This window comes from Tursiops truncatus, chromosome 11, assembly GCF_011762595.2.
Source record: "Tursiops truncatus isolate mTurTru1 chromosome 11, mTurTru1.mat.Y, whole genome shotgun sequence".
NCBI lineage: Eukaryota > Metazoa > Chordata > Mammalia > Artiodactyla > Delphinidae > Tursiops > Tursiops truncatus.
Window position 1 is genome coordinate 46383835 of NC_047044.1, and position 27281 is coordinate 46411115.

General features: G+C 33.8%; 1 protein-coding gene across 9 annotated transcripts in view; it reads right to left on the reverse strand.

Annotated features, from left to right (window-relative positions):
• Positions 1 to 27281, reverse strand: part of CNOT2 (CCR4-NOT transcription complex subunit 2) — a 110960-nt gene that overhangs the window by 6222 nt on the left and 77457 nt on the right. For 6 of the 9 annotated variants that reach the window (XR_012324605.1, XR_012324604.1, XR_012324608.1 and 3 more), the window contains 12 exons: positions 17581 to 17646; positions 16452 to 16599; positions 15519 to 15701; positions 13171 to 13250; positions 10388 to 10513; positions 8502 to 8626; positions 7365 to 7485; positions 7115 to 7271; positions 4628 to 4689; positions 4489 to 4538; positions 2537 to 2637; positions 814 to 958 (listed from right to left, as the gene is read on the reverse strand). Coding sequence is in view for 2 of the 9 variants with exons in the window: in XM_019952216.3 (XP_019807775.1) it covers positions 814 to 958; positions 2537 to 2637; positions 4489 to 4538; positions 4628 to 4689; positions 7115 to 7271; positions 7365 to 7485; positions 8502 to 8626; positions 10388 to 10513; positions 13171 to 13250; positions 15519 to 15701; positions 16452 to 16599; positions 17581 to 17646 (1364 nt within the window). In the remaining 7 variants the exon portion in view is untranslated. The remainder of the gene's footprint in view (positions 1 to 813; positions 959 to 2536; positions 2638 to 4488; positions 4539 to 4627; positions 4690 to 7114; positions 7272 to 7364; positions 7486 to 8501; positions 8627 to 10387; positions 10514 to 13170; positions 13251 to 15518; positions 15702 to 16451; positions 16600 to 17580; positions 17647 to 27281) is intronic. The other 3 variants (XR_012324603.1, XM_019952217.3, XR_012324607.1) reach the window with 2 other exon arrangements.

Here is a 27281-nt window from a genome sequence, read left to right on the forward strand (position 1 = left end):
TAACTCTTTAGTTTTTAATCCTAAGACCTATCAATGGAAAAGGCATTCAGAGAAATCCTGGAGTTATGAAATCTATGTGAGCTATATTTTCTTCTAGGTAGACTAAGTACATACATAAGGAACTAAACACAAATGTGTAATATGCTATGACACTGATGCAAACTGTTCACATGGGACAGTTAGAAAGGTGTTTTTGTAAGGAAAATTTGCAAACCAAAACAACTTTTTCCACTGGCCTCTTTCCCCAGATATTCAGCATACTAGTCAAAGGAACAATCATGATTAATGCTTGTGATTTTCTTTCTTTATATCACTTGCAAATAAAAACTCAAGCACATTTCCTGCGAAGAGTGCAAGTGTTTAAAAAGCCTATATACTGGTTTTATATGAAAAAATATATATATTACATAAAAAATATATAAAAATATATTTATACTGGTTTTAGGACAAATCTCATATTTGCTTAAAGTAATAATAATATAAGAATACATGACCGGGATTGCAAGAGGGTATCTTTATTTTACAACTGAGTAGACACAAAAATATTTCAAGTGTTACCAAGGCTTGTGAAAAATTACAAAATTTCTTACCAAATTCAATCATTTTCCTAAACTACAGGTAAAATGAGCTGTTTCCAGATACTCTCCTAGAGTTTAAATCAAGCCAAGGAGGTGGAGACCTTTTAAAAGACTCAGCAAATATCTGGCACATTATTGAAATGGATGTACTGGTACATATAAACAGATAAAAGAGGACACTTCTTTTTAAAATCTAGATTTATAGTTACACATTTGCACATGGAAAAAAATATACCTTAGCTACTTTCCTCCAGTTAAGACAGTCAAAGAAGTAATATGTTCCCCTCTCATATGTATTGGTTTTCATTGTTGGCTCCATGCCTGGTGCCCTGGTAATCCATACTCGTTCTTCTTTGTGGTATCTCCAATCACGGTTAAAACTTCAATTTTTAAGAGAAAAAGACAATTAATTTTTTCCTGTGGCTCACATCAAACATTTTCTACATTTTGTAAAACATTTTTTCAGAAAATAGTCACACATAAAATACATAAATATTGATGCTTCTTTTCCCTGATTTTTATTGTTATTAAATACAACCTAGTAAAATAAACATAGGAAAAGACTTTCTTAATTTGCCCAAAAACCACACTCTTTAATTAACACACACATCTTTATTTAACTGAAGAATTTTTTTATGCAAACAAAACGAGATCTTAAAAGCTCTATGAGCAATGTGATAAAAACTTTGGCAGACCAAAGATCACTGTGTTCCAGAAACTTCACTCCTTTCTCGTTCTTCTTAATATTCAATAGAAATTAAGATACCTATTAAAACAAACAAAACCCCCAACTATTTGTATTATTTTGTAAGAAACTAAATACAAAGCCTATTTGAATTAACTACATAAATTCACATAAAATTTGTAACTATGCTGAAAAACCTCCATGCAAACAAATACCTCCCTATCAATATAACGAGGGGTTATTTTAGACATATATTTTATTTTAGACATATATTTTATATATTTATATATTTTTAGTCATAAATAAGATATGAGACAGAACTGCCAGTGATGAATAAATGAATGACTGATGAATTTATTTACTTATGAATAAATTAAAACGAACAGGTAACAATTGCTATCTTACAAAAAATGAGGGAAAACATGGAAAAAAACATTCTCAGTTGAGAAATAAAAAAACAATTTATTATCAACACAGTGAATTTTACATTTTAAAGTATCTGATCCAAGGCCATTTATAGAAATGTTATTAGGAATATTATAAAATACTTATTAAATCTATAAAAAGGTCTCCCAATCATTACATCGTAAGTTTTTAGTAACAATTCACTCTACAGTAAACATGATTAATAGAATAGTCTATTGGTAACAAAATGTTACCACCTGGACATATAAAAAAATGACACAAAGTTTTTATTCTCAGAGCATTAGGTAAAAACAAAAATGCTCAGAAAAACAATGTATTCAATGGACCAATTTCTTAAGACTTAATTTATTTAAGTTGGCCAATAGGCTTCTGATAATGAATGTGGACCTTATCAATATTTCAAAATACACAAGAAATATGCACAGTGCCTTGCCCATACAATGTTTAATAAATATTTCTTAAATGATGAAATTCACTGTCATTAACATATGTGGTTCCACAAGGAGTAAGATGAACCACAGGTATGAACCACACCTCATACTTCATATTTATAAAAATTAGATTCATCATACCCATGAATCAAATTGATTGTCTTCTTATACATTTACAGTTATTTAAATTTGAAATTGTTTTTATGTATACAGTGATTATGAAGACATGGTAATATAAGGTTTCAATCTAAATTAATTTTTACTAAATATAAAAAACTTAGATTTCTTGATGAAGAAATAGTTCCACTTTAAAAACAAAGACAAAAACTACAGCCACCATCATTTTAAAAAAGAAGTTTTTAGAATAAACAATATCCACTATAATACAAAAGTTTTTAAAAATACTTTGAACATACAGCTCTACTGCAGCTAAAAGTTGTAATACGTCTCCTCCATTCATGTAATAGAGATAGAAGAGAAGGTCTTCTCCGTATCGACCAAGTTTTATTGCAGCCAGCTGGAAAAGAAATAAAATTATTCTGAAATGTAAAATGAACTTGAAAATCCTAACATATAATTGATTGCACTAAAGTAAAAATGGAAAGATAAAACAGAAACCCCTCTTTGTAGCAGACAACTGTTATTACATGATTACAGAGGTATAGTTATATAATTCTAAAGGGAAGTTTTATCATTTAAATGACTAAAGTCATTTAATAATTATTTCTGATACATTTATTTTAGGTACTAATAGGGGAAAAACGCTAAATAAAAACTTCTAAGCAAGACCTAACACTGTTTTACTCGAGGTGTTTATTAATACTCAACGTGGCAATAGTGGAACACTGTGCTGCTCAGAAATGCAGGACTTACATTCAAGTCTTAGTTTCATTCCTGACTAATATGACCATATCCAAGTTATTTAATGTCTCTGAACTTTCAGTTATAAAATGTAGTCAATGATACCTATAAGGATTACTAAAAATGTAAATGAAATTAAGTGACAATGTGAATGCACCTTCTGTAGAGTGCCTCACAGAAGACTTAAAAGAAATAGTAACTGAATCTACATCTGACAGTGATTCACAAATCGATCATGTATTTTTAGCAAATCACAGTTAAGTACAAAAATCATAAAGGGATAGTTCTTTGTTTAAATGGATGATGAAAAGATGACTGCTCTACATGTCGCTCCATAAAGTAGAAACATAACTGCCTACCAAACTATCAAACACAAGTTCAATAGTCTCAAATTCTCACAGTAAGACAAATCTTTATTAAAAGCTCACTGAAATGAAAACATTCTTCTCTTTACCTAGTCCTGTAACTAAATGTTTAACTGTTGTTACACACTCTCTGAATGTTACTTTTCTCTCCATTCATATTATCCCCATTCAGGCAGCAGTCTTGAATGTGACAAATTCTCCTAAATTATTATTTCTTAAGCTGGCATAAGAAAAGGTTCTGGAACCCTCAGATAATTGGAGCAAAAAATGAGTGCTATAGTGGAGGTGGCAGCAAATCATACAGTCCACAGACAGAAAAAACTAGCTCTATCTCGTACTTCTTGTTTTCCATCTACTCAAGTATTAAAAGACATGTCGAGAAATACGTGTATCTCTTTAGTTGCCTGTCCACAACATCAACAACCGTTTGGCTACACAACTGCATGGCACAGACGCAGAACGCTGTCATTTATATATATTTATATTACACATATTTATGCACGTAAGTATAACACAAATATATCATTTTTAACAAACTGTATCTATCCTTTCACATAACCAAAATCTAGATACCATTCTAACAAAATTGAACTCTCAGTGCTTTACCCTAAAGCAAAGGTGTTATTTTCTTTCTCAGGAAAAAGAAAAAAAAAAAAAAAGATTAAAGTTCTAATCTGTTAATATTATTTTATAACTAGAAATTCAGGTAATGAAAACATAGAAAAAGATTACATAAAAAAGTCAAAGATTACAGTTTTAAAATATATATTTTTTCATTAAAAACATTTTATCTGTAAACATAAAATGAGAATATCAGAAGGAAATTCATCAAATTTTCCAAGTTACTTTATTCCCATCAACTGTGGTTATGATTGTACCCTGTTACTAATAACTATAAGAAAGATTTTACTGGTCCTAACATTGTTTTTAAAATATTTTTAAAATATAACCCAGACCTCATCAAAACACAGGATTATAAACAAAAATAGAAATTAAACTATTACATATAACTGAATGGACATACAAAAGCATACCCCTGAGACCACTGTTAAATATTTCAAAAATATTATGCTGTCTGAACTGCAAAACAGCACCTGAAAATAGATAAGTTCATGCTGAGTAGAATAATAAACTACACTCACCTTATCCCTAATGTGAATGTTCGTTAAGTACTCAGATGGAACATGGAAGTCTGGATAATAAAATGAAAAAAGCCTTATTAACTGATTCTCAGTTACAAGTATATTTTTTAAAGGTCTGAACAAAGATAGATTCTCCTACCTATGTCTTGAGGTCGACAAGGTGAAGATGCCCAGGGTGATGCAAATTTGGGGTAGAGATTTCTGAATGAAGGAGGAAAAAAACATTCTGAAGTCCAAAGTAGGAAAAGAGATTTCTAATTTTATTTCAGCAAATCAGGAAAAACAACGACTTCAAATGTAAAATGAGCATCTTTAAATTACTAATATCTTTTCTTGGTTTTACTATGACTTATACAGCAGGAAACTGAAACAAGGTTAAAAATACATACATACACACACATATCTGTATATGAATTATTACTTCAACTCAGAATGCTTTAAATTCATTAATACAATGAATTAAAGTACAATTACTTTCCCATTTATATGGCCAGAGGAAAAATATCAGCAATTATTAAAAACCAAAGCTCAAATTCAGCAAACATTTACTGAGTGTCTATTATTATATGCCTGGCACTAGCATGCTTATACATCAGCAAACATAACAAAGATCACTGATAACGTGAAACTTACTTTCTGGTTGAAGATGGTGGATTGGGAGGGAGGCACACAAAAACAATTTACGTAATACATAAATAATATTCCATGTTAGTGGTGGGGTAGGGAGGGAAGATTAGTTGCATAATTAAATAGGGCAGTCAGGTTAGGGCACATTTAGAAGGTCACGTTTGAACAAAGATTTGAAGGATATGAGGGAGATAACCATATCTGTTATCTGGTAGAAAACTACCGTAGTCAGAGGGAACTGCTAGAGCAACTAATGCAGAGTTATGACTGACATGTCTGACGTACAGCAAGAAGGCCAGTGAAACTGGAATAGGGTGAACAAAGGGAGAAGCTGTTAAGGTGTAGGTAGAGGAGAGACACAGATCATGCCCGTACAGATTAGTAGGCCTATCAAGATTTTGGGTTTTTAATCATAATAAAACTGCAAAACCTAACTGTGTATTGAGCAGAGAATGAACTTATTCAAAAAGGACTGTCCTGGCTGTCATATGAACAAAAGATTATAAGCGGCAAAGGGAGAATCAGGGACACCTGATTGGCTAATGGACTAATCCAAGCAAGAGAATATGGTGATTCAAACCAGGGTGGAAGCAGTTAAAGGTAGTGAGAAACAGGGAATTCCCTGGCAGTCCAGTGGTCAGGACTTGGTGCTCTCACTGCCGGGGCCCTCAGGTTCGATCCTTGGTGGGGAACTAAGATCCCACAAGCTGTGAAGTACAGCCAAAAAAAAAAAAAAAAAAAGTGAGAAATAATGTAGCACTGAATAGGAGATACAAAAATGGCTCTCCTGAGGAGTTTTGCTCCAAAGGAGAATAAAGAAATTGGGGTGTGGGGGGGCAATAACTTATAGAATAAGGTGGATCAAGAGAAGGCATCTGTTAACATGGAAGAAGTAACAGCGTATTTGTATGCTGATGGAAATGATGCAACAAAGTGCAAAAAATTGTTAGATCCATATCTTTGAGTTTTCAAAGGTTTTAGGTAGAAAGCATGAATCAGCTATGGCAACAGGGTGGAAGACAAGAGTAAGGTAGGTGCAGATGGTTGTAGGTGACTGATTTCGTGGCAGGACTACACTGACACTCTTCTGATTGCTTCCTTCGTTCTTAGTAAAGTAGAAATAAAAAGCAAGGTCACCATCTGACACTAAGCACAGGGGGAAAGGTATTAGAGGTTTGAAGAGGCAAGTGTAAAACAGTTGCACAAGAGAACAAAAGAATGAATGGAGTAGGCATGCCAGCTTGATTATGGCTGGCAGAATTAAGGGCTCATTCTTGAGGTTCCTGGCCATGAATCTGAAGTGAGACCAGGCAGTGAAGTTGTGTATTTTTCTCTAGCCAGGCTTAGTAGCACAGGTCAAGAGTGGAACAGGCAGATATAACCAGGGTTGTAGTTTTTGCCATGCAAGTATGACAAAGCAAGAGAGGGGCAAAGCAGTCAGGGGTATATGTAAACAAGCAATCATGACTGACCATAGAATTTAACCGGAGAAGAAGTGAATTCATCTAAGGGGAAGAGAGACAGGGATGTTGAGGAACAGTAAAAAGGTACAAGAATCAGTGGGATGAAGGTCCCAATGGAATCTAATGATTACAGGAGCCCGCAGAAGAGGGAGAGAAATGGAAAACAGGAAGTGGCATGGCAGCACAATCTTACAGAGAAACTGAGGTTACCAAAAATGACGAAGTCAAAGGGATGACTAAAGAAGTGAGCAGCTGAGGTATGATGAAGGGTACGATTTTTGGAGAGAAATTCAAGAAGCTGGGATTTCAGGATTTAGGAAAGACCATATATGTGTATACTGAAACTGCTAAATTATAAGAGGAATATTACTATAAAGTGAGAGTGATCCAGGAACTAATATAAGAGGGAATGACCCAAAGAGTCAGCAAATACCAGCAACAATGAGTGGCAGCAGGTGATATAATTTGCAGACATGAAATTAAAAACTGCAGGGAGGTACTATACACAAATGTAGGGAGAAAAGAAAGAAACTTACTCAGGAGAGTTCAGATTGAGGCCTAATGTTGTTAAGTCACTTCCTAATGCAAGATGTACCATTCCTGGGTCTGTCTCTGCTGCCCTGATAAATGTTAACAGGCCAATCATTCCAAACTGGTCTGTCACCATCCCTTGGGGAATGTTAGTAACCCGACCTGGATAAGAAAAACACAGTCATTTTTATCTTTGAGGAAAAAGTAAAAAAAGTGAATTCTATAATATCTTTGATATATTTTATAGAGTCCCACCATCAGGTAACACCTGGATCCCTTTTTTCTGCTGGTTATTATTTTGTGTTGTTGAACTTTTATCTCCAGGGAATTTGGGTCCATCTGTACTTGAAGTTGTCTTGCCAGATGTATTCAAATTCTAACATGAAAAAAATTAAATGTGACATTAAAATTTGTTATGTGTAAAAATTTCAAGTTCATATACTAGTACTTTTCTATTCATTTTTTATTATATTTAAGTTGGTAGTAAATTATTACCTGTTTTTCAAGTTCTACATGAAATTTTTTGTTTCCACAACTGTGCCATGGTATACAAATAAATCCTGTATTGTACATATTTGAGTACTTAAAGGACAAGAAATATATGGAAAATATTCTTATTTATCTCAGATCTTCAGTCACAGACAAAAAAAGCCTCTCTATCTCAGAACTTTTCATTTTGGGATACTCTTGAGTTACACTCCTCAATACTTTATTAGTATTTTTAGAAGTATATTTTAGAAGTATATTTAGAAGACAAACTAAATATAGTACATTACCTAAAATATCACCATAAAAACCTCCAAGATAAGTTAGAAAATATGAACTTTTTATTTTTAAATTTTAATTATGAACTTTTAAAATTCATATTTATTTTAATTCTTACCCAATAATCTTCTTTTATCAATTATTTTAACAATATACACTCCCATCACACACACAAAAAGCTATTTTCAGTGAAATGTGGAAGAAATAAACACACTCGTTAAGTCAGAAAGAGGAAGCTGGGTTGGCTGAATCAACACAGGAATAAAAATGTGTATAAAGATTCTTCAAGGAGAAAACTTACTCAAGAAAAACACAGCTCCTTAGAAGGCTATAATATCAAACTTCATGGGATCCAGCTGACAGGGACTACAATAAAAGTCTAAATTAACTCTGAGAAGTTCAACAGAAATTTGCAAACCTATATGAAATAGGGAAAAAAATAGGCTATCTTCTAAGTTGTAAAGGTTTTCCACATCTTCAGAAGTTAGGTTATTACAGATATTCAAGATAAACAATTTCATAATAGTACTTAATAAGTCCTTAATATAGTGTACAAAACTGTTAATATAACAGAAATCTGAAGGGAAAAAACTATATAATTCACATACATAATTCTCAGTTACTTACAGATTTACTGTCATCATTACTTGATGTTGGATCTTTATAACTGGAACCAGGTAACGCGGGAAAATCTTCGTTGTGTATTGAGAAGTCCTGGGATTGCTCATTTGCTGGTTTTGTTACCATTCCAACTATGTAATGAAAATAATCCAGAGAATTGCAATTGATATTTATGATATTTTGCTACAAATTATAAAAAGTTAACTTTTCTCACAATAATATACCAAAAGGATTTTTAAATTACGCTATGAAAGCAAACTTCAAAAAATTGGTGTTCTGGGTAACAATGAATAACTAAATTCTTATATACTGATTAATAGCTAAATATACAAAATAATACAAGGGAAATAAGTGGTAATCTTATAATTCTAATCTAATGTCATATACAGATGCTGAAAAAACATAGTTTGATATTGGTAATAATTATGAAAATTTTTGGTTTAAAAACTTGCTTTAAATATTTGACTAGTTATTATAAATACCAGTTAATTGTCAAATACAAATGAACAAAATAAAATTTAAAGAACATGTCAGTATTCTACTTGAAAGTGACTTACAGGGTGAGCAAATTGCAATCAATTATAAAACAACTCCATATTATTTCAGATTTTCTTGGACTCCATGTAATAGATGTAAAACATGCAAGAACTGGTAAGTAATCCTCCCACTATACTTGGCATTAGTCAGGCCCTTATTGGAGAACAATATCCAGTTTGGGGCTCCACAATTCAAGAACGATATGGAGAAACTAGAGGTGGTCCAAGGAGAGCAACGGGAATGATTAAAGGGATGAAAAAATGGACCTATGAGGAAAGGTTAAAAACATTAGAGTCTGAACTGAGAATCAAGTAGCTAGGTACTCAACTTCCAGGGCAGATCATTTTTGTTTTTTTCTGGGGGGGAAGGCTAATTAGGAAACTCGTGTATAATAATAAATTTTTCCCTTCTTCACATGTTGTTATTTGTATTCATATTTTGAAAGCCACAGAAATCCCTCTTGGTTGAAAATGGGAAAAATAGTTATCTTAGAAAAGTGATGAAATGATCCCTCTAAGTTCATTGTTTCTGCTACTGGTCTGTATCAGATTCTACCAAAAGCAAACAAGTATGTGCAAAGGATAAAAAGAATATGGTTATATTCCTATTATATAATTTTCATGTCTAGTTCATTCAGCATCTATTAGCCAATCTCTTATTTATCAAAGACAGTGAAAAAGGGTATTAATGGTGACCAAGAGCCTACATAAACTATACGTGACCCACGGCAGTTCTCAACAGGAGGTAATTTTTTTCCCCATGAGACATTTGTCAAAATCTGGAGAGATCTGTGGTTGTCACAATGTGGGGGTGGGTGGGTGGTGCTACTGGCAGCAAGTAGGCAGAGGCCAGGGATGTTGCTAAATATTCTACAATGCACAGGACAGCCCCTCATTTACAAGAAACTACCTACTCAAATGTCAGTAGTGTGGAGGTTGAGAAACTGGCTTAGAAAAAATTGTTAATGTATGGTTAGTCATTATTAATCACTAGGAATGTGGGAATGTATTCTTTTAAAAAATGTGTGATGAATTGAGAAGAGGCAGACCATAGAATCATTATTAAGGTGAATTAAGGCAGAAATGCCAGAAGAAAATAACTTCTGAATACCAATGAAGACTTCCTTTTGGGATTTCTATACAAATTAAGTTTTCCCATTTAACTTTGCTATCATGGTATTCTGGGAGAAAAAAGCACTTTGCATTTATCAACTCTGACAAAATTACACTACTCTGATTAGAAAACACATAAATACATGTGTGTACACACACATGCATATACGTACATATATATATGTGTACGTGCGTGCAACAGAAAGTTTTCACTGGCCATAATTTAAAAGCTTAATTAATTACCATAAGGAGCTCTTCCAGCCAAGGGGTTTATTAATGGAGTTGGGTTACCACTTCCTTCCCTTCTATTTCGGTCTGCTAATGCTGGAAAATCTGAAAGGTCCAATCCTGTCACATTTTCACTTCCATCTAAATAATAAGAAAAAACACTAGTTACTGATTCTACAAACATTTTAAAGAGGTTATTAAAGATGAACTATAATAAAGTTTGAAATAACAGTGCCTTCTTCCTAAACAATGTACAGCACTGTACTTGGCATATGTAAATGTACAATAAATATTTGTGGATTGACTTCATGTGAAAGAATTTTATGAACAATTCAGCAAAGCAATATGTACTTACTAGCATAATAAAAATCCCAAATCCTAGAGACTTAACAGAGAATAAGGAGTAAGGTGATACACTATTTCCCCTGTGAAAGATGGTACTCAAGTTATACGTTGTTAGTTAGCAAGAGGGGAGACTGTTGCGATAAAACTACTCTTTCATTGTATCCAAAAGCAGAGGTTGTATCTGGAATGCTTGGAGCTTCATTTATAACATAGGTGTGATAATGACACTGCCTCCTGCAGATAGCCTGAATCATATTTGAGGCATAGGCAATGGAAGCAGAAGCCCTAAGGACTTCTTTTTTCCTGTGGCCTATTAGTCCCATACACAAAGGTGTATGCACGTGAGTGTGTGAAATGTTTGTGCGCGTGTGCATGTGCACGTGTGTGCGTGGACGTGTGTTTTGCAGCTGAGGGTATAAAGTAGGGTGGAGAACGTAGGTCAGTGTAGGGTTCTCATGTCTAGTGAGTGAATTGTATGAGAATATGATACAAAGCCCAGAAGTTTATATTACCTATTACACAGTAGGCGCTCAATAAATATATAAGGAATGAATAAAATTTATTTTTGTTCATTTTTTGAATTAAAAAAAATCAGTTTCTTTCCTTTTAAAAAATAAATTTAACCCAACATTTCTACTTTGCCTATTTTAATCGTCACCTTGATCTCTTCTCAACATTTATTATTCTATTATTCTTACAATCTTATACTCTTAATTTTTGAAGAACTTATTTTCTAGCTTAGCTTTACCCTGCACTATACTTTTTCTTTAATCTGTTTCACCTAGTTTATTATAACCATTTTCAATTTATTTTGCCCCCTTTTCCAGTTAATTTTAATTTTTCTCTAAGTTTCATAATTAGAAGAATCTCAGAAAGAAACTATTAACTCAAGATTACTTTGTTGATAGGAAACAGTTACATTCCAAGTCAGGTGACAATTTAAAATTTATGAAGGGTAAAAGATAAAATCATTCATACCCATTGTTTTTAAAGAAATTGCAGTTCATGAATTCTGAATTTTAAAAAGATATTACTATATAAAAGGGCAACAATAGACATTAACAATTTATATAGTGCTTTAATTTAAAAAGCAATCTCTTGAATTACTTGATTACAAATTAACTAAAAACTTTCAATAAGTATTAACTTTTAATACACTTCTTCAGGTCCTCTAAGATGGAGTTTAAAACTACCATATGTTATTTGAGAATAATTTTAACCTAAAAATAGTATTAACTCACAAATTTTTATTTTTAGGGTAAGACTTGGAAACAATTTTCCTAGTGTAAAATATACTTAGTTAAAAATGACTTAAAAATAATTCTAAAATTTACAGACGTGTATAAACCATAATTCAGAATATAAGATGGCACTGTGAGACACACTGTTACTTTATGGTTCATTTAGGGGGAAAAAACCTTGCTAATTAAACTATGATATGCAGCCTAATTTCAGAGATATTAAAATATGAAAAAAATCTGCATTTGAGGAACAATGAAATAGGGTATTTTCCATTAGAACGCAAAACTTTAAATGCTAAAATTTGACATTTTAAAGTCTCACTTGGTCAATCTATGCTACTATACATACAATAACACTGAAAAATTAAAAGCCGATAGCCAGAAATGTCATTTCAATTACTAAATCTTCTCGTGCTTTCACGTACGCCCCATTTCATTGATCATTCTTTCACCTTCCACTTCCTTCACGCGTATTTCTCTCTCAACAATCATATTCATTTTTGCTCCTATGACCATAAAACATCCTTTATTTCCTTTCTCAGGAAAGGGTTTGGAGGCAAGGGTGGAAGAAGGTGAAACCTGAAGCAGAATAGCAACAAAGCCTCCTGTTCTCTTCTGTCTGAAGCAGCTGATAAAAGAAATAAACCAACAGACTGCAAGAATTCTTTACTGTCAAAATCAGAATTGGTTTTCCATGTAATTAAATTCTGAATTTTACACATAAAACTGGATTAAAAATTTGTAAGAGTTAAATGCCAAAATTAGTATTATTAAAACTATTAAGAAAAAATTGTAAGCGCTCCATATAATTTTAAAGGTTTCTTCAATCTGGGTCTCTATAGCCAGAATGCCATACCACTCAACCTAGTTTAGACTGTAGTGACAGGACTGAGATAGGAAAAGCTCTTGAAGCAAAAAAGATTCTGAGGCACAAGTACAGACTAAGTAAATGTTTACACTTTCTCCAGATGTTAAGGAAATAAATCTGATGTTATAACACTGTGCTATTAACATGCCAAGTGAAAAAAATATATTTAACTATCTTTCAACTGTTCACTGAATTAAATCCTATTTCCTGTCAAATTCTCCCTATATTAAGTTCTATCATCTTAACACAAAAATTCCTTTAATATTTTGACTAGTATGTTGAATTGCTTTATATTTCAAGCTCTATCGTATTTTTATAGGGTACTGGCTCCAGAATAAGCTTACCTGTTCCATTAAAAATGTTACTTGATAAGGAGTTATTCATTCCAAATGCCTGATTCCTGTTCATTCCAAATCCAGACATACTGGGTACATAGAAAATAATTTTAGATATACAGTAAGAACACTAACTTTCAGATGAAGAAAAACAAAAGTGTTTACTTTTGATCTCCTCATATAAAACAACATGTTTAAAAACAAATACTAATTTTTTTTTGAGTTGAATCTTTATTGTTACTTAAAGCTTCCCTAAAGTCCTTTCATGAACAACTGAGAACCAAAACATCTTAAACAGATGAATTAAAAAACAAAAAGCAAAGAATTTATATAGGCCTTGAGGAAAATAGAGATTAAGGGTGTAGTTTTGTATACTTGGAGAGCCAACTTACTGGATATAATGGAAGAAGTAATAAACCTCAAAAATAGGCAATTTATTTTAAGACTACTGTTCCTGAATACTTGTTTTTCTTCCACTACTGGTAAAATGTGCTATTATTACTTTTCATAAAAGATCTTTCATACAGTCTGTCTTTCCCAACTAGAACATAAACTCCTCATGGACAGGGTTCATGTCATATACTTCTTTGCATCTCCTGCCCTTAGCATTCAGGAGGCTACAAAAGGCACTCAGTAAATGTTCAGCTGACGTGAATTAAATGGTGCTTTTCTTTAACTGAATTCAGTGTTCTAAAACACATCATCTAGTTTATCTTTTAGCTACTTAAAAATAAAAATCTCTCCATAGTGCTCTTAATTCTAAAGTAAGGTACTTGGTAAATAGTTACCACAGCTTCCCTTTTTTGCACAAGCCTAAACATGGGAAAACAAACAAACAAAAAATAAGGCTGAATTTAAAGCAAGGCCAGAGTAATTAAGCATGTCAACAAGAATCGTTAATGCAAATTCTAAAATGAAAGTATGCAACTTTCACATCAAATAATCTGATAAAAGACAGTGTATTACTGTTATGAGTAAGGTTAAACTATTTGAAGATGACTGGGTTTTTAATTTTTTGCCTAGATTTATAAAACTAACTATGGCCAAACAATATTTTCATAAAATAATGCAGTTGGTGAAACACTCTAGAGAAGAGCAGAAAAGTCAACAGAAACTTCTGTTTAATAGCATGTTAGAACTGCTGATGATATAGGTATCCTCAAACACTGAGTAAGTAGTAAGAGATGAAAACATTCCATAATACATACAACTTATCAATAATAATAAGCAGGGCTTTAGAGACCCATACTTCATTGACAATTTATAAGCAAAGTATTTTTTAAAAACTAGAATGTGAAAAAATATGGAAAGGCAAAAAATTTAAACATACATTCAATGAACGATACTACAAGAATGCAGAAAGATGTGTTAAAGCCCAAGAAGTATTATATCATTAGGAAACGTCAAGGAGATGAGAATTTTGATAACCCTTTACAAAAATAACTTCTGTAAAAATTAAAAGAGCAGTCAAATTATAAAAGAAGTAATCATAAGTCTAAATAAAAGTAAGAATTGGAGGTTATGGGATGAAGATTAAAAAGGAAATGTGCTAATAACCTATTTTAATTCAGAATTTACGAGTATTAGATAAAAGAAAGTGAATTAAATGGCTCTGATGATAGCAACATCCTTTCTCCCCATATTCCCCATTAAAAAAAAATGAACAATCAAACTAAAATGCTTTTTTTTTTTTACAGTAAAGAAAGCCCTATTGTAGACATAACTCTCATATAAATTACCTGAATAGCTTTAAAATCCTAACAAAATGGGTAACTGTTTTTCATATTGTTAACTATTATTTGCATAGCAGTATATGCAATGACCAGTGCAAAAAGGAGTGAAAAGCGCAAATTCATCTTTTTAAATCGCAGGACATGACACTATTTTCAAATACTACAGATGTAGTCTTCAAAAAGTCTCTGTTATTAAGTCTCCAAAGAACAAAACTGAAATTCAGTTGAAAAGCAACTTAACCAAAGCATAAATGAAGCAAGGCAGTAATAGTCAAATATGTCTCCAGTCCTATTCATAGGTATGAAGCTCTTACCACACAGGTGACCAGCCTCATTTAATAGAGGAAGGACATATCAACAAAAATTTGCCAGTTGGCAACCTAAGAACAATCCTTTTCTAACAACAGTAACAAAAAAGCAAACTGATTTTCAAAAGAACATGTCTTTAGTTTGGGAGGTTAAAGTTGTGATATGTAACAGAAAGAGAAGCTTTGGTCAAAATATATGATGAAACACACTTATGAAACAGAAGCCAAGACTCAAGAACAGAATGTTGAATATGAAAAGGCAAATTTGAAAATACCCAGAAAGAACAATTATACACAGTATCAATAAATATCTTACCTGTTCACAGTAAAAGGCTGTCGAGAAGGCTGCTGCTTTGGCATACATATTATGCTTGGCGAGCTTCTGTTGGGGCTACCTAACCCTGAACTGCTCATGCTATTTGTCCTGCTAGGAATTCCAATGCCCTGACCAACCTGGGAGTGGTTCATCATATTCCTAGGATTCATAGGCAAAATACCCCTGAAAAAGAAGTCCATTATACTAAATAAGCTCTCTACAATCACTCATTAAAATTCTCTGTAAATAATCAATTGGCCTAATCCTAGAATCTCAAATATACTTTCAAATTGCATTGCTAATTTTTATTCATTTAACTCTTTTGTCTGGTCATTTGAAAAGAAAAAAAGCTCTTTGAAAAGCCAAAGTAAACAAACCAACAAGAAAGGGCAAATCACAGAAGAATATATGGTGATATTGAAGATGAGAGAACTATTGGTGTGACTATGACATAAAATACAAATGTTATTTCACATATATATTCAGAATAATTTCATTCCAAATGTATGTCATTCTAGCTTCTTCAAACTAATATGCACCATTTTTGTAAATCTGTTTTATTTTATTCTCACTAGAGCAATGGATGTGTGGTGAGGGAGCAATAAACAGAATTATCTGAGGAGTGATCTGAAATTGCACGTCCTCCTTTGAGGAGGAGAGCATGCTTTTGAAAAAAGCCCCCCAGGTGGTGATTAATCCTTGATACCCATCCCAGCTAATAACCAATACCCTAGCTGCAAGATAAAAGCATCTTACACTATACTTATCAATTTGCAATGAAATAAAATGAGCATAGGGTATCAACTTTCTTTTCCTCAGTGAAAGGCACTGAACCAGAAAATCAAATAATTAGTTACCTTATTAAAAAACTAAAAAGCTTGCTTAATCTACAAAGATACATTTTGAGAAATATTCTGGTCCATCAATAAATACCTGCTTGGAGATGGAGGCGTGTGAAGTGACATTGTTGGTACCCCTGTTGTTGGCGTGACGTGGCTCGGTAACTGAGTGCCTTGTGATAAGCTGCGATTTAACTGAGGGGTATTGTTGCTCATCCCCCTCATTGGAAGGCCTAGTGCACCTATTAAAAAAATTCAGAAGAAGGAAATTCATTGCCATCAGGAATGAAATTGTTATCCATCTTCTGGAGTTGGTAATTTAAAACATTAAAAACTGACCTAACATTAATATAATATGAAAATTTTAAATGGAAATATTCATTTCACTCCAAATGGACTCTGATTTTAACAAAAATGTATGTCTGAAATTTAATATTATGAATTTTCATATTGCTTCCATTATTCTATCTTTCATATTTCTTCTTTGCTTTCATATTTCTATCTTCTTTGCATATTTCTATTTTACAATAAACTGTCTACCAATGACTATAACAAATTAGATGACTTATGTTTCAGAATAAAAACATTTTGTACAAATATGCCTTTAAGAAATTTGCAATCTTGTGTGTTTTTATGTTTTAAATCATAACTGAGGTACGCAGACATTTAATCCCCACTTTGCTGAAGGAGCTTTAATTTTTATATGATCCTTTTCAAATGCATTTAAGAAAAAGTCTCTTTATTACTATTTACACATACATACTTCTCAACATTACAATTTTTTACAAACCCAACATAAAATGTCATCAACTGTTAAAAACTCAACCTGATATAGCTATAAGAGACAAGAATATATAACATTTTAAAAGATTTCAAAGTACAATGAATGACCTTTATTTGTCTAGTATTTCTGGGGCCAGATGTGGGAATGGATGTGTTCCAATATGTGTATTTTTCAAAACCTACTGAGGAGTTTACCATTCAGAAACAAAACATTAAAAAGAAAAATTAACCATCTGGGATAAACTTATTGTTTCCTGCCTTGTGTTAATATGAAATATAAATTATTATTTTGTTAATGATTCAGAATAATTATTGTGGATATTTAATGTTCTGGATGTTTTTTATCCCTCAAAGCAAGTTTGTTCAGCTATCACTTATTTTGTCATCACACCTGCCTATGGATGTCAATATGCCTCCTTGCCTCCATCTTCCTTACTCACACATTTTGGTGCCTTCTGTTACTAGTCTGTTGTGGAATGGCACATCAGTCAACCAAACATTCTGAACTGGAGGTTAGATAAAAGTGGTAAGATAGAATGAGAGTTAGTGAATAAGTAGAGGACTTTTAGCGATAGGGATTTAAAGTTACTCCCTCCCTACTTTTTGGTCTAGTTTTAGGTCCAAGAATTTCAAAGACCTGAATATTCTGAAACCATGACTTCCAAAAATTGGAATATATATATTATGTTCTGAATATTTTCCTTCAAATATCTCTGCAAATTTATCTTTTTGCATAACAGTAACCTGTTTGTAACAGTAACGCTTTGTAACCTAGGGATACCAGTGAATCACAAAGATTTCACTGGAATCTGCCAGCTTCAGTACTCAGCTTGCAGCCTAACTGCTTCTCAACTGAACAAAGCCAATAAATCCAACTCAATATAGCTGTTATATTCTATGTGTACTCATATACCATGAAGACCTGAGCTTGGTTCTGCATTTCTTTAAGTCACACAAAGGGAACTGATCTAGATCATATGTTGGTTTAGTCATTATATGTATGTCTGGTCACTATAAGTTTTGTGACCACGAGTATAGCGCTAGCTACAGCCACCTTCTCTGAATTTGGGACAAGATAAGGAAGAACAAGAGATTAAAAACCAGCCTATGTAAGATTTCTTCAGAAGACACCAGTCTTTTCCTTTTCTCAAGCACACTAGTTTTCCTCTAGGCCCTCTAGATGCTCCCGTAATGAACCACCAACATGACACTTTTCACATCACTTACTCAACAAACATTTATTGTGTGCCTACCATGCATCAAGCACTGTGTTAGCTGCTGGGGATACAACAGTAAATAAGATAGAAAAAGCTCCTACCCTCAGGGAGCTTACATCTTTTTCCCTAAATATGCTGTTCTAAAGTCAGCTATAGCTGCAAATTTCCCATAGGAATGTTTCTCACAGTTACTGACAACCAGGAAACCTAATCCAATGTTCACATTTTACAGATGCCTGAGCCTCAGATAAGTTAACTGACTTCTCCAAGGTGACACAAAGAACCAAGACTCCTAGTGTTCTTAATGGCAGCCCTATGGGAGCCCAATAAAACACTAAATGAGCACCCTTGTGAGTACCTACTGACTTGTAACACCTTTTATCTATTTTTTTTTCTCTTGCTTTCTTTTTCTGAATATGTTTACTTCAAACTTTTTCTAAACCAACATCTCTTATCTCTTCCCTCCATTTTCTTTCTCCTCTTCTCTATACCTGTCAAGTTTTCTTTTCCTCCACATTTACTTTGCCTTCCCATTCACTCTCTACACCTTCAACATTATAAACATACATGTTCCAAAAATTGCGCCCTTTGGCTCTTCAATAAGCCCTTCTAAAGACTCATGAGATTTGTTTACTTCAACCCTTCATATACTTATTATTCTATGCTGTATTATGAAAATACATAACTTCGGAAATATTTTAGAGACTGGAGATCATCTGAACATCAGCAAAAAAAATTTTGGAGAAGGAAACAATGCGTAAGGTAATATATTTAGTCAATTAAGGATTGGCACACTTAATTTATAGTAAGGAGAGTAGAGGAAGACAATATGAAATAAAGAACTCAAAGATTAGCATTTACTTTTATTTTTCCTTTAAAAAACACTTGATTTCATAAAAACAGCTAGTAAGTTCAAAAGCTCTGAGTTGCATTTTATTGAACCTGGTGGGTAGGAAAAAAAAAAATCAAAAGAGAAGAGAGGAATGCATCAATTTCAAACTGGATCATCAATCCTTGAATACTTCATAATTGAGTTATTTTAAATTTAATTTAAAAACTGAATTCCTTTAAAACATATAGAATTAATACCACTGAGTAGGAACAGAGAAAGATTTATTTCTAGGAAACAAAAATACATGGTCATTAAATTTGAGTTGCTTGAGTCAAACTATTACAACTGGGTACGGTCAAGGGAGGGAAAATTTTATTTTTACTAGTATAATTAGAAACATGATAGAAAATTATCTAAAATGTTATACCAAGAAGAAGACATGTAAGCTGAAAGGGGGAAGAGGGGGAATAAAAAAATTAGCTTAAAAAAAATGACACAAAATAACTACAAGTAGAAAAACATAAATATGTATACCTGAGCTTGTGCACTGGAAGGGCAGTAGAATTAAATTTTATCAAGCACCTAAGAAATATGTGAAGCACTATGCTACTTCATCTCCTTATAAAATATTACAGAGAAGGATTTATCCCCTTTTTACAGACAAGGAATAAAAGAATGATCAAAAAAAACAGTTATAAGGCAGTTTAAAAGGTTACAGTTTTGAAGCAAAGTTTCCTTTCTATTTGACAAAGTGATAGTAAAGGATAATACCATATTAGAAGGAATACATGAACATATTCTAAGTAGATTCCTATTTGGCAGGGTGCTAAACAAAGAATGAATTGAATTCTTTATTGATCATTTTTCAGAAATCCAAAAGAATGACCTAAAAAATGTTTCCACGAATTACTTCCATTGCACAAACTGATTAACAGCACATTCCTTAAATAGTTATGGCATGATATGCCATGCTTTATTCAATCTTTTGCTAAAGATTAACAATATTAATAATAATACAAGCTATAAGAAAAAAAATACCAGCAACCAAATCCTTGAATACTCATACTTAAATGAAGTCTCCTGAAATTTTTAAGGAGAAGGGAGACAATTTTTAACTGATGCAAGAGGGCTTAAAGTATCCCCCATTCCATTCCCAAAGCAACTACCTTCCCTAAACTCACTGTCTTGCCCACACATAAAGGGCAACCATTTTCTTACCTCCAACCTGTCCCCCTGTCTTCTTACCTCCAACTTGTCCTGAACCTAGCTGGTTAATCTTCCCTGTAACACTATTTCATTATACAATTTCCTTCATTAAAATCAAAGTATTTTAGAGACAGAAAAGTCTCCAGAGAGTATCCAACCAAGTTACAGATGAAGATCATTTCAACTTAATTATAGATGAACTAACATCAGGCATTAAGCGATTTGCCCAAGATCACAAAAAATGAAGAATAAAAACCATGATCCAGGGACTTCCCTGGTGGTCCAGTGGTTAAGACTCTGCGCTTCCACTGCAGGGGGCATGGGATTGATCCCTGGTCAGGGAACTAAGATCCTGCATGCTGCTGATGCAGCAAAAAAACCCAAAAAACAAAAAATACAAAGCAAAAAACCACACACACACAAAAACAAACAACAAAAAAAACCATGATCCAATTTCTTGACTCTAATTTCAATACCTTTTTTCAACCAATCACACTTTCCGCTTCTTGAAGTAGTTGCTAACCTTCACATCACGTGGGAAACTTTAATATCTGGGTCCCACACCCAGAAACTGTGACTTAGTCTGGGTCTGGGAAATTCAAGGGCAGTGGGATTTTTTAAACTCTTTAGGTGTTTCTAGAAGGGCAGTCAGGGTTGAGAATCACTGTTCTAAAATTAAATCCAATCACAGTGTAGTCTTTAAAATGCTCTGTCAAGACCCAAAAGATTCTTCTAATCTTTATTTTTCCCAGCTTTATTGAGATATAACTAACATAATACTCTTCTAATCAATTTTAATACTTTACTCACCCCGATACAAACTCTTTTTAGATACCACATACTCGACTTACAATCTTCTTTGTAATTTCCCTAGTCCCCTCCCCAAAATATGCCCCGGTGTCTTTACTCATATCCTTCTCCCAACCTAGAATACTTTCCCTCCTCTTGTTCTACAGAGATAAACAAGACTATTTAAAAAAGAAAAGAAAACAAAACAAACCCAAAAAACAAACTGCTATGATCAAGGTGTTTACATGCAGTACATGTACACTGTACTTGGTGTATATGTGGGGCAACGCTCAGACATGAAAGCAGAATGAATCTGGGATCAGAACATGTTTCCTAGACAATACTGTACATGAACTGAATAATGAAAGAGACCTAGCCAGGCATTTGGTGGTGGTGATGAGGAGTCAGGGGAATAAAGATGTCACACCAGTTTGGTCTGAGAAAACTGCAAGATATATGAAAATGAGGATAAGTAATATGCCTGGAGGAAGAGTGGGCTTACCTTCTGGATAGTAAGGATGTATGAGACAAGCATGGATGGAGCTAACCTGGCTTCAAAATCCTCAACTATGAGAAGTTGCTGCTGTGTTAGAACCAGCTGGGAGTCCCAAACATCTGGCTGGATCTTTACAGCAGGTGGCACTCCATCTGTGGAACAGCTGTGTGAATCTCCTACATATACTTTGCACTCCTCCTCCTCAACCTAAGTTTGCATGATACATTAGCAGCACCCTTTCACAAAGTAATGCAGGTCTCTAACCTTAGAGATCATCCTTGATCCCTCTCTTTCTTTCATATCCCACATCCCCAACTCATATTAGCTCTATGTCCAAAATATCCCAAATCTAACCATTTCTCAACACCTCTAGCACTAGTCCAAAGCCACCCTACTTTCCTGCCTGGACTACTGCACTAATTGTCTTTCTCTTTTTCTTGTCACTTGTCCCTCCTCCACTCAGTCCATTTTCTACACAGCAAGGTGATCTTTTAAAAATGAAACTGTATCTTAAAATCCTTCCCATTAAACTTAGAATAAATCCAAATGCTTTACCAAATCTTTACAAGACTCCATGACCTGACACCTGCTACCCATTAACCTTTCACTTTCTTTGTTCATTATACTGGCGCTCTCATTCATCCTTTAACACATGAAGTTCATTCTTACATTCTCATGAGTAAGACCATTTGCATTTGCTGCTGTTTGTACCTGAAAAGCTCTTCCCCAGATCTTTCCAAGGGCTTCCACTTCTCAACAGACTGGCTTCCATTCAAATACTACTGCCTCAGAGACAGCCTCTTTGTCTGCTCGAAAACTATTGATCCCATCCACTCATCCATTAACCTGACAATTTTTTATAGTACTTATTATCAGAATCATATTATTTATTTACTAAGTAAATAAATTTATTTGCATGCTTATTCTCTGTCTTCCTTCATTAAAATATAAGCTCCATGAAAGCAGGAACATTGTTATTTGCCATACTCTTCAATCCTGGAATAATTCTTCACTCATGGTAGGTACTAGATAAATAACACAATAAATCCTATCATAATGCCTTAGTCAGCAGACTCTTGGAATCTGTGGATTTAACATATGCAGTTTCTACTGTGTGCAAACTGCTTTCTAGGGTCATGACATTCAGTAAGTAAGTAAGTAAGTAATATGTAGCATCCAGGTTTCAAAGAAACTGCTGTTCTCAACTCATATTTACTCATAGTAAAACTTACAAAGTAAGGCAATCCTGGCTCTACTACTTACTCCCTAGGCAAGTCCCTTAACCTTTAATCAGGTTGTTGTGAAGATTAAATGGGTTTATATTTATATCAAGTACTTAACATAGCACCCGACACATAGAAAATACTGAATAACTATTAGCTTTTGGGGAGTGAGGGTCGGGTGGGGGGATGAAACATGCTTATGGAAAGAAAATCAACAGGTGGTCCTAAAGGTAAGATAAAATGAGATAGTCTAATGAAGTAATAATGGTTTTCACCTATAAATAGGTGTTTTCTGGGGGAAAAGAGTATGTTATAGCTGTGTTCTTGAACTTGAAAAGTAGCAAATATCTTGAGATAGATTCCATAAAATTGTGAAGATTTGTACTTCTTGGCTGAAACCAATGTAACAGCCTAATAGATTTCCCTTGTCTTGATAAAGCAAACCACTCAAAAATTTATCCCACGCTGTAGATTTTGTTCCCACTACTAAAACAACCTTACTCATAGTCTCTTCAAGGACAATGTTAAACATGACCTCATCTGTAAATCCTGTCCTGATCATTTAAGGTATGTGATTACTCCTACCTTTCAAGTACCCAGAAAACTCTGTACTTCTTCCTCTATTTTGTAGGAAAAATAACTTGTGTATTTATCCTACTAGATTATATATAAGGACCATATCTTGTTCATCATGCATTCAACAAACATTTAGTGAGTGCCTATCGTGTACAGAGTATTGAGGATACAAAGGCAATGAAGACGTGCAATAAATAAACACAGCAACACCGAAGGCGTATATACACTGTACAGAGATGGCATAAAAGAGAATGCTCTTTCTACAATACATATGCAGTCTCTAGCATGATGCAATATATATGGTAGGCACTCAAAAATATCTGTTAAACTCAATTCCTACTTCCTTTTTGAACCTTTCCCGTACCACTGTAGCTTACTGTGCTTTTCTCTCCAATCCGCAAGTCTGTCCGTATCATTCAACATGATACCTTTTAACCTATGGTATTTAACACTCTGCATATAAATATGTCTTGACCCCCCTAACTATAAAATGCTTCTAGAGAGCAAGAACTCCCAGGGCATTCATTATTAATTCAAGTATCTGTTAAATGATCCTATTTCCTGAAAGCTACCAAAATGTGTCACATGCCTAACTATACTGTCAACAGCATTATTTATGAACCATTCCACCTGTGCTCTGGTTCTCCACAAAACAAGTAGCTTTCATATATGTATTCTTAAAACAGGAGGCCAAAGGGATGTTGTTGAAAGCATAAGGCTATGCCACTGCTTTTAAGCCAGGAGTCCGGATCCCAGAAAGAGAGGTTTATTTCCTTTCCCAGCTAGTGGTCTGGGTCCTCTGAGAATTCAGATACAAATGTATATAATGGATTCATTCAGACAGCTAGTTAACCTATGTGGCTAGATTATAGGCATATAAGAAGTACTCCTTTGGGCTTCCCTGGTGGCGCAGTGGTTGAGAGTCCGCCTGCTGATGCAGGGGACAGGGATTCGTGCCCCAGTCTGGGAGGATCCCACGTGCCGCGGAGCGGCTGGGCCCGTGGGCCATGGCCGCTGAGCCTGCGCGTCCAGGGCCTGTGCTCCGCGGCGGGAGAGGCCACAACAGTGAGAGGCCTGTGTACCGCCAAAAAAAAAAAAGTACTCCTTTTTCTCAAATCCTCCAAGGCCCTAAATCCTGTTGGTAAGAAAGAAAAAGTCACACCAACGATACTACCACTTAATTTCAATGCATTGACTATCCAGGGAAATTAATTCCTGGCTCCCTGTTCATTCTCATCTAGTACACAGCTTCAGGGAGCCCAGGGGTCTTTAAACCTAGACAGTGTACTTAAAATCTTACGCAAAAGTAGAGAGCAAGTAGAGAATATCATGCAACTTGAATACAAGATTCCATTCACCAGCTTCTACAGTTACCACTTGATGCACAGTAGTCACATAAACCCTTGATGAAAAGTTACATATTTGGATACAACTATACTGTACTAGAACCCATGATCACACAAGCTCCTAATCCAGCATTTTCTGGGTACCCTTGTGTACTATACAATCACTTCCACCCAAATCTGGTGAAAGCTTTAAGCAGCTCTGTATCCATTCCAAGAGGAATTCCTTCCCTTGTTTTAAACTCAGTGAGTCTCAGTTTTGGAGAGGGCACTCTTCCTTCTCCACCTCTAATCTCTCTAATCATCAAGAACACAAAACAGATAGTAAACCTCCATTTTAATGGCTCAAATTCCTACTGAACTTTGCCAATCTGAATACAGAGTTAATGGTGGTACTCAATACACTTGGGGGGCAAAAGAACTTTGTAATATCAAGCCTAATGCACAATTAAAGTTAGCTGCCATAAGAATAACATCATGAATCTATTCCCACCTACTTATTCTATCTCCCCATCCTTTATTAAATAAGGTCAGCCCCTCAAGTTTTATCTTTCTGACTTACTTATACTACCGAAGCCCTGACCCTCAAGTCCTACATGGTAGCTGGTGTTCTCTCTGAGAAGGTGTGTGTTCAAACTACTTACCAGCTGAGAGACTTATCTGGCCCTGTCAGTTCTATCCTAACAGACAGTGACTAGGAATTCAGGCTCTGTTTTATTTTATTTTATTTTACTAGTTGTAGCTTCTAGATCTGTGCACTAGAAAGGAATGATTGTACCCTGACTTGAGACATTTCAGTTTCAGTTGATCTAAGGTTCATTTTTTAAAATAAGTTAATACCTACAATGTCAGTTAAAAGAGTGAGCCATGAATTGAAAATGCTGGTTCATCAATGCCATTTATTATACTAAACTCCAACAGGAAATATCTGTCATATGTAACTTCTTTTTAAATTACTAAGTACCTTAAAATACTTTTCCTAATGAAAATAACTTTGCTCATTTATTAATCTTTGTATATCCTTAACCATCAGCACAATCATGTATACAAATTAAGTCAATAAATGTCTACCTTACCAATGAAATAACTATATTCCAAACCTAATCCATTCTATAACTTAGCCCAATTATAACTTCACATTTGTAGGTTAAAAAAATTAGATCAGATTTTCAAAGTCCATATAGCTGATTATATTGTAAAATAATTGCCATTCTCCTTCATTAAATAACCTTGGCTTCTCAAATATAACTTTTCTCTATTCCACTATCTACTTTCTGCTGTGATAAATTGTGGGCTTTAAAAAGAAAGGAATGTAAGTTCTTTGCAGTTTCTCTATAGAAATAAAGGGTAGCTTTAAAATTTAACTAGATATTTCGAACGTAAGGGTTACCGGAAAGGTGAAAGTAGTAGGCTTCAAACAAAAACAGTCCAAATGAAACAAACTGCTAGCTAATAATATTCCCTCAATAACTAGAATGAACATTTGCTGATAAATAAGCAACATCTTTTTTGTGTAATAAAAGGCTTAAAAATGTTTTCTACTTAACTAGAGGAAAGCTAGTATCTGTAATTAATAATTTTCCTTACTAATTCTGTACTAACAAAATTGTGTTTCATAGCAAAAAGAATGCCACAAGAGGTAGAGAGAAAAAAAATAGATGGAAACTATATTTGTCTAACAAAATAAGTTTTTTCCCCTTACTAAATTACAAAATAAAATTGAAGGGTAAAGTGGTATGACAAACTACTCTTATATCTATCAAAACTTTGCCTTTTATTATACTGGGAAAGAGTTCCAAATCACATAACTGATTTTTATTTGAAGGTGGTTAAATTATTTGGTCATCAGATTGTCTGCTTCAGTTACCCTATTATTCTGTAATCTTTGATGGGAATTTACATCCCTTTTAGCACTCCCCTCCCACTACAGAGATGAGAGATCAGCAGCCTCTGACATTACAATATATGACAAATCTTATTAATATATAAAAGTTTGGAAAATTAATTTAAAAAAGGAAAATTTTATAATTTAGTTTTATAAAAATTATGTCATAATAATAGTTAACATTTATTGAGCGCTTACTATGCGCCAGGCACTGTGCTGAGAGCTATAAAAGTATTACAACACATAAAAGAAATAAAATCTTGTATATGGAAAAAGCTTTGAACTGTTAGTCAAAAACAGAGATTGTATACCCAGACTGAGCCAAAGTAAAAGAAGTATTTGCTAAACAAAGAGAACATTTCACAAACTGCTAGGTAATGGGCTTACATTAATAATAAGACCAAAAAACACAAACAAAACAACCTCCTTAACTGACCAGTCAAAAAACCTTTAACTTCCTCCAACTGAAAACATAGAGAATGTCTATTTTTAATTTGTTTAGCAAATCTTCTTCAAAAATACTGCAAAGGAACATACACATACAAAAGATGAAGAAATAAATTTTGATCTACCC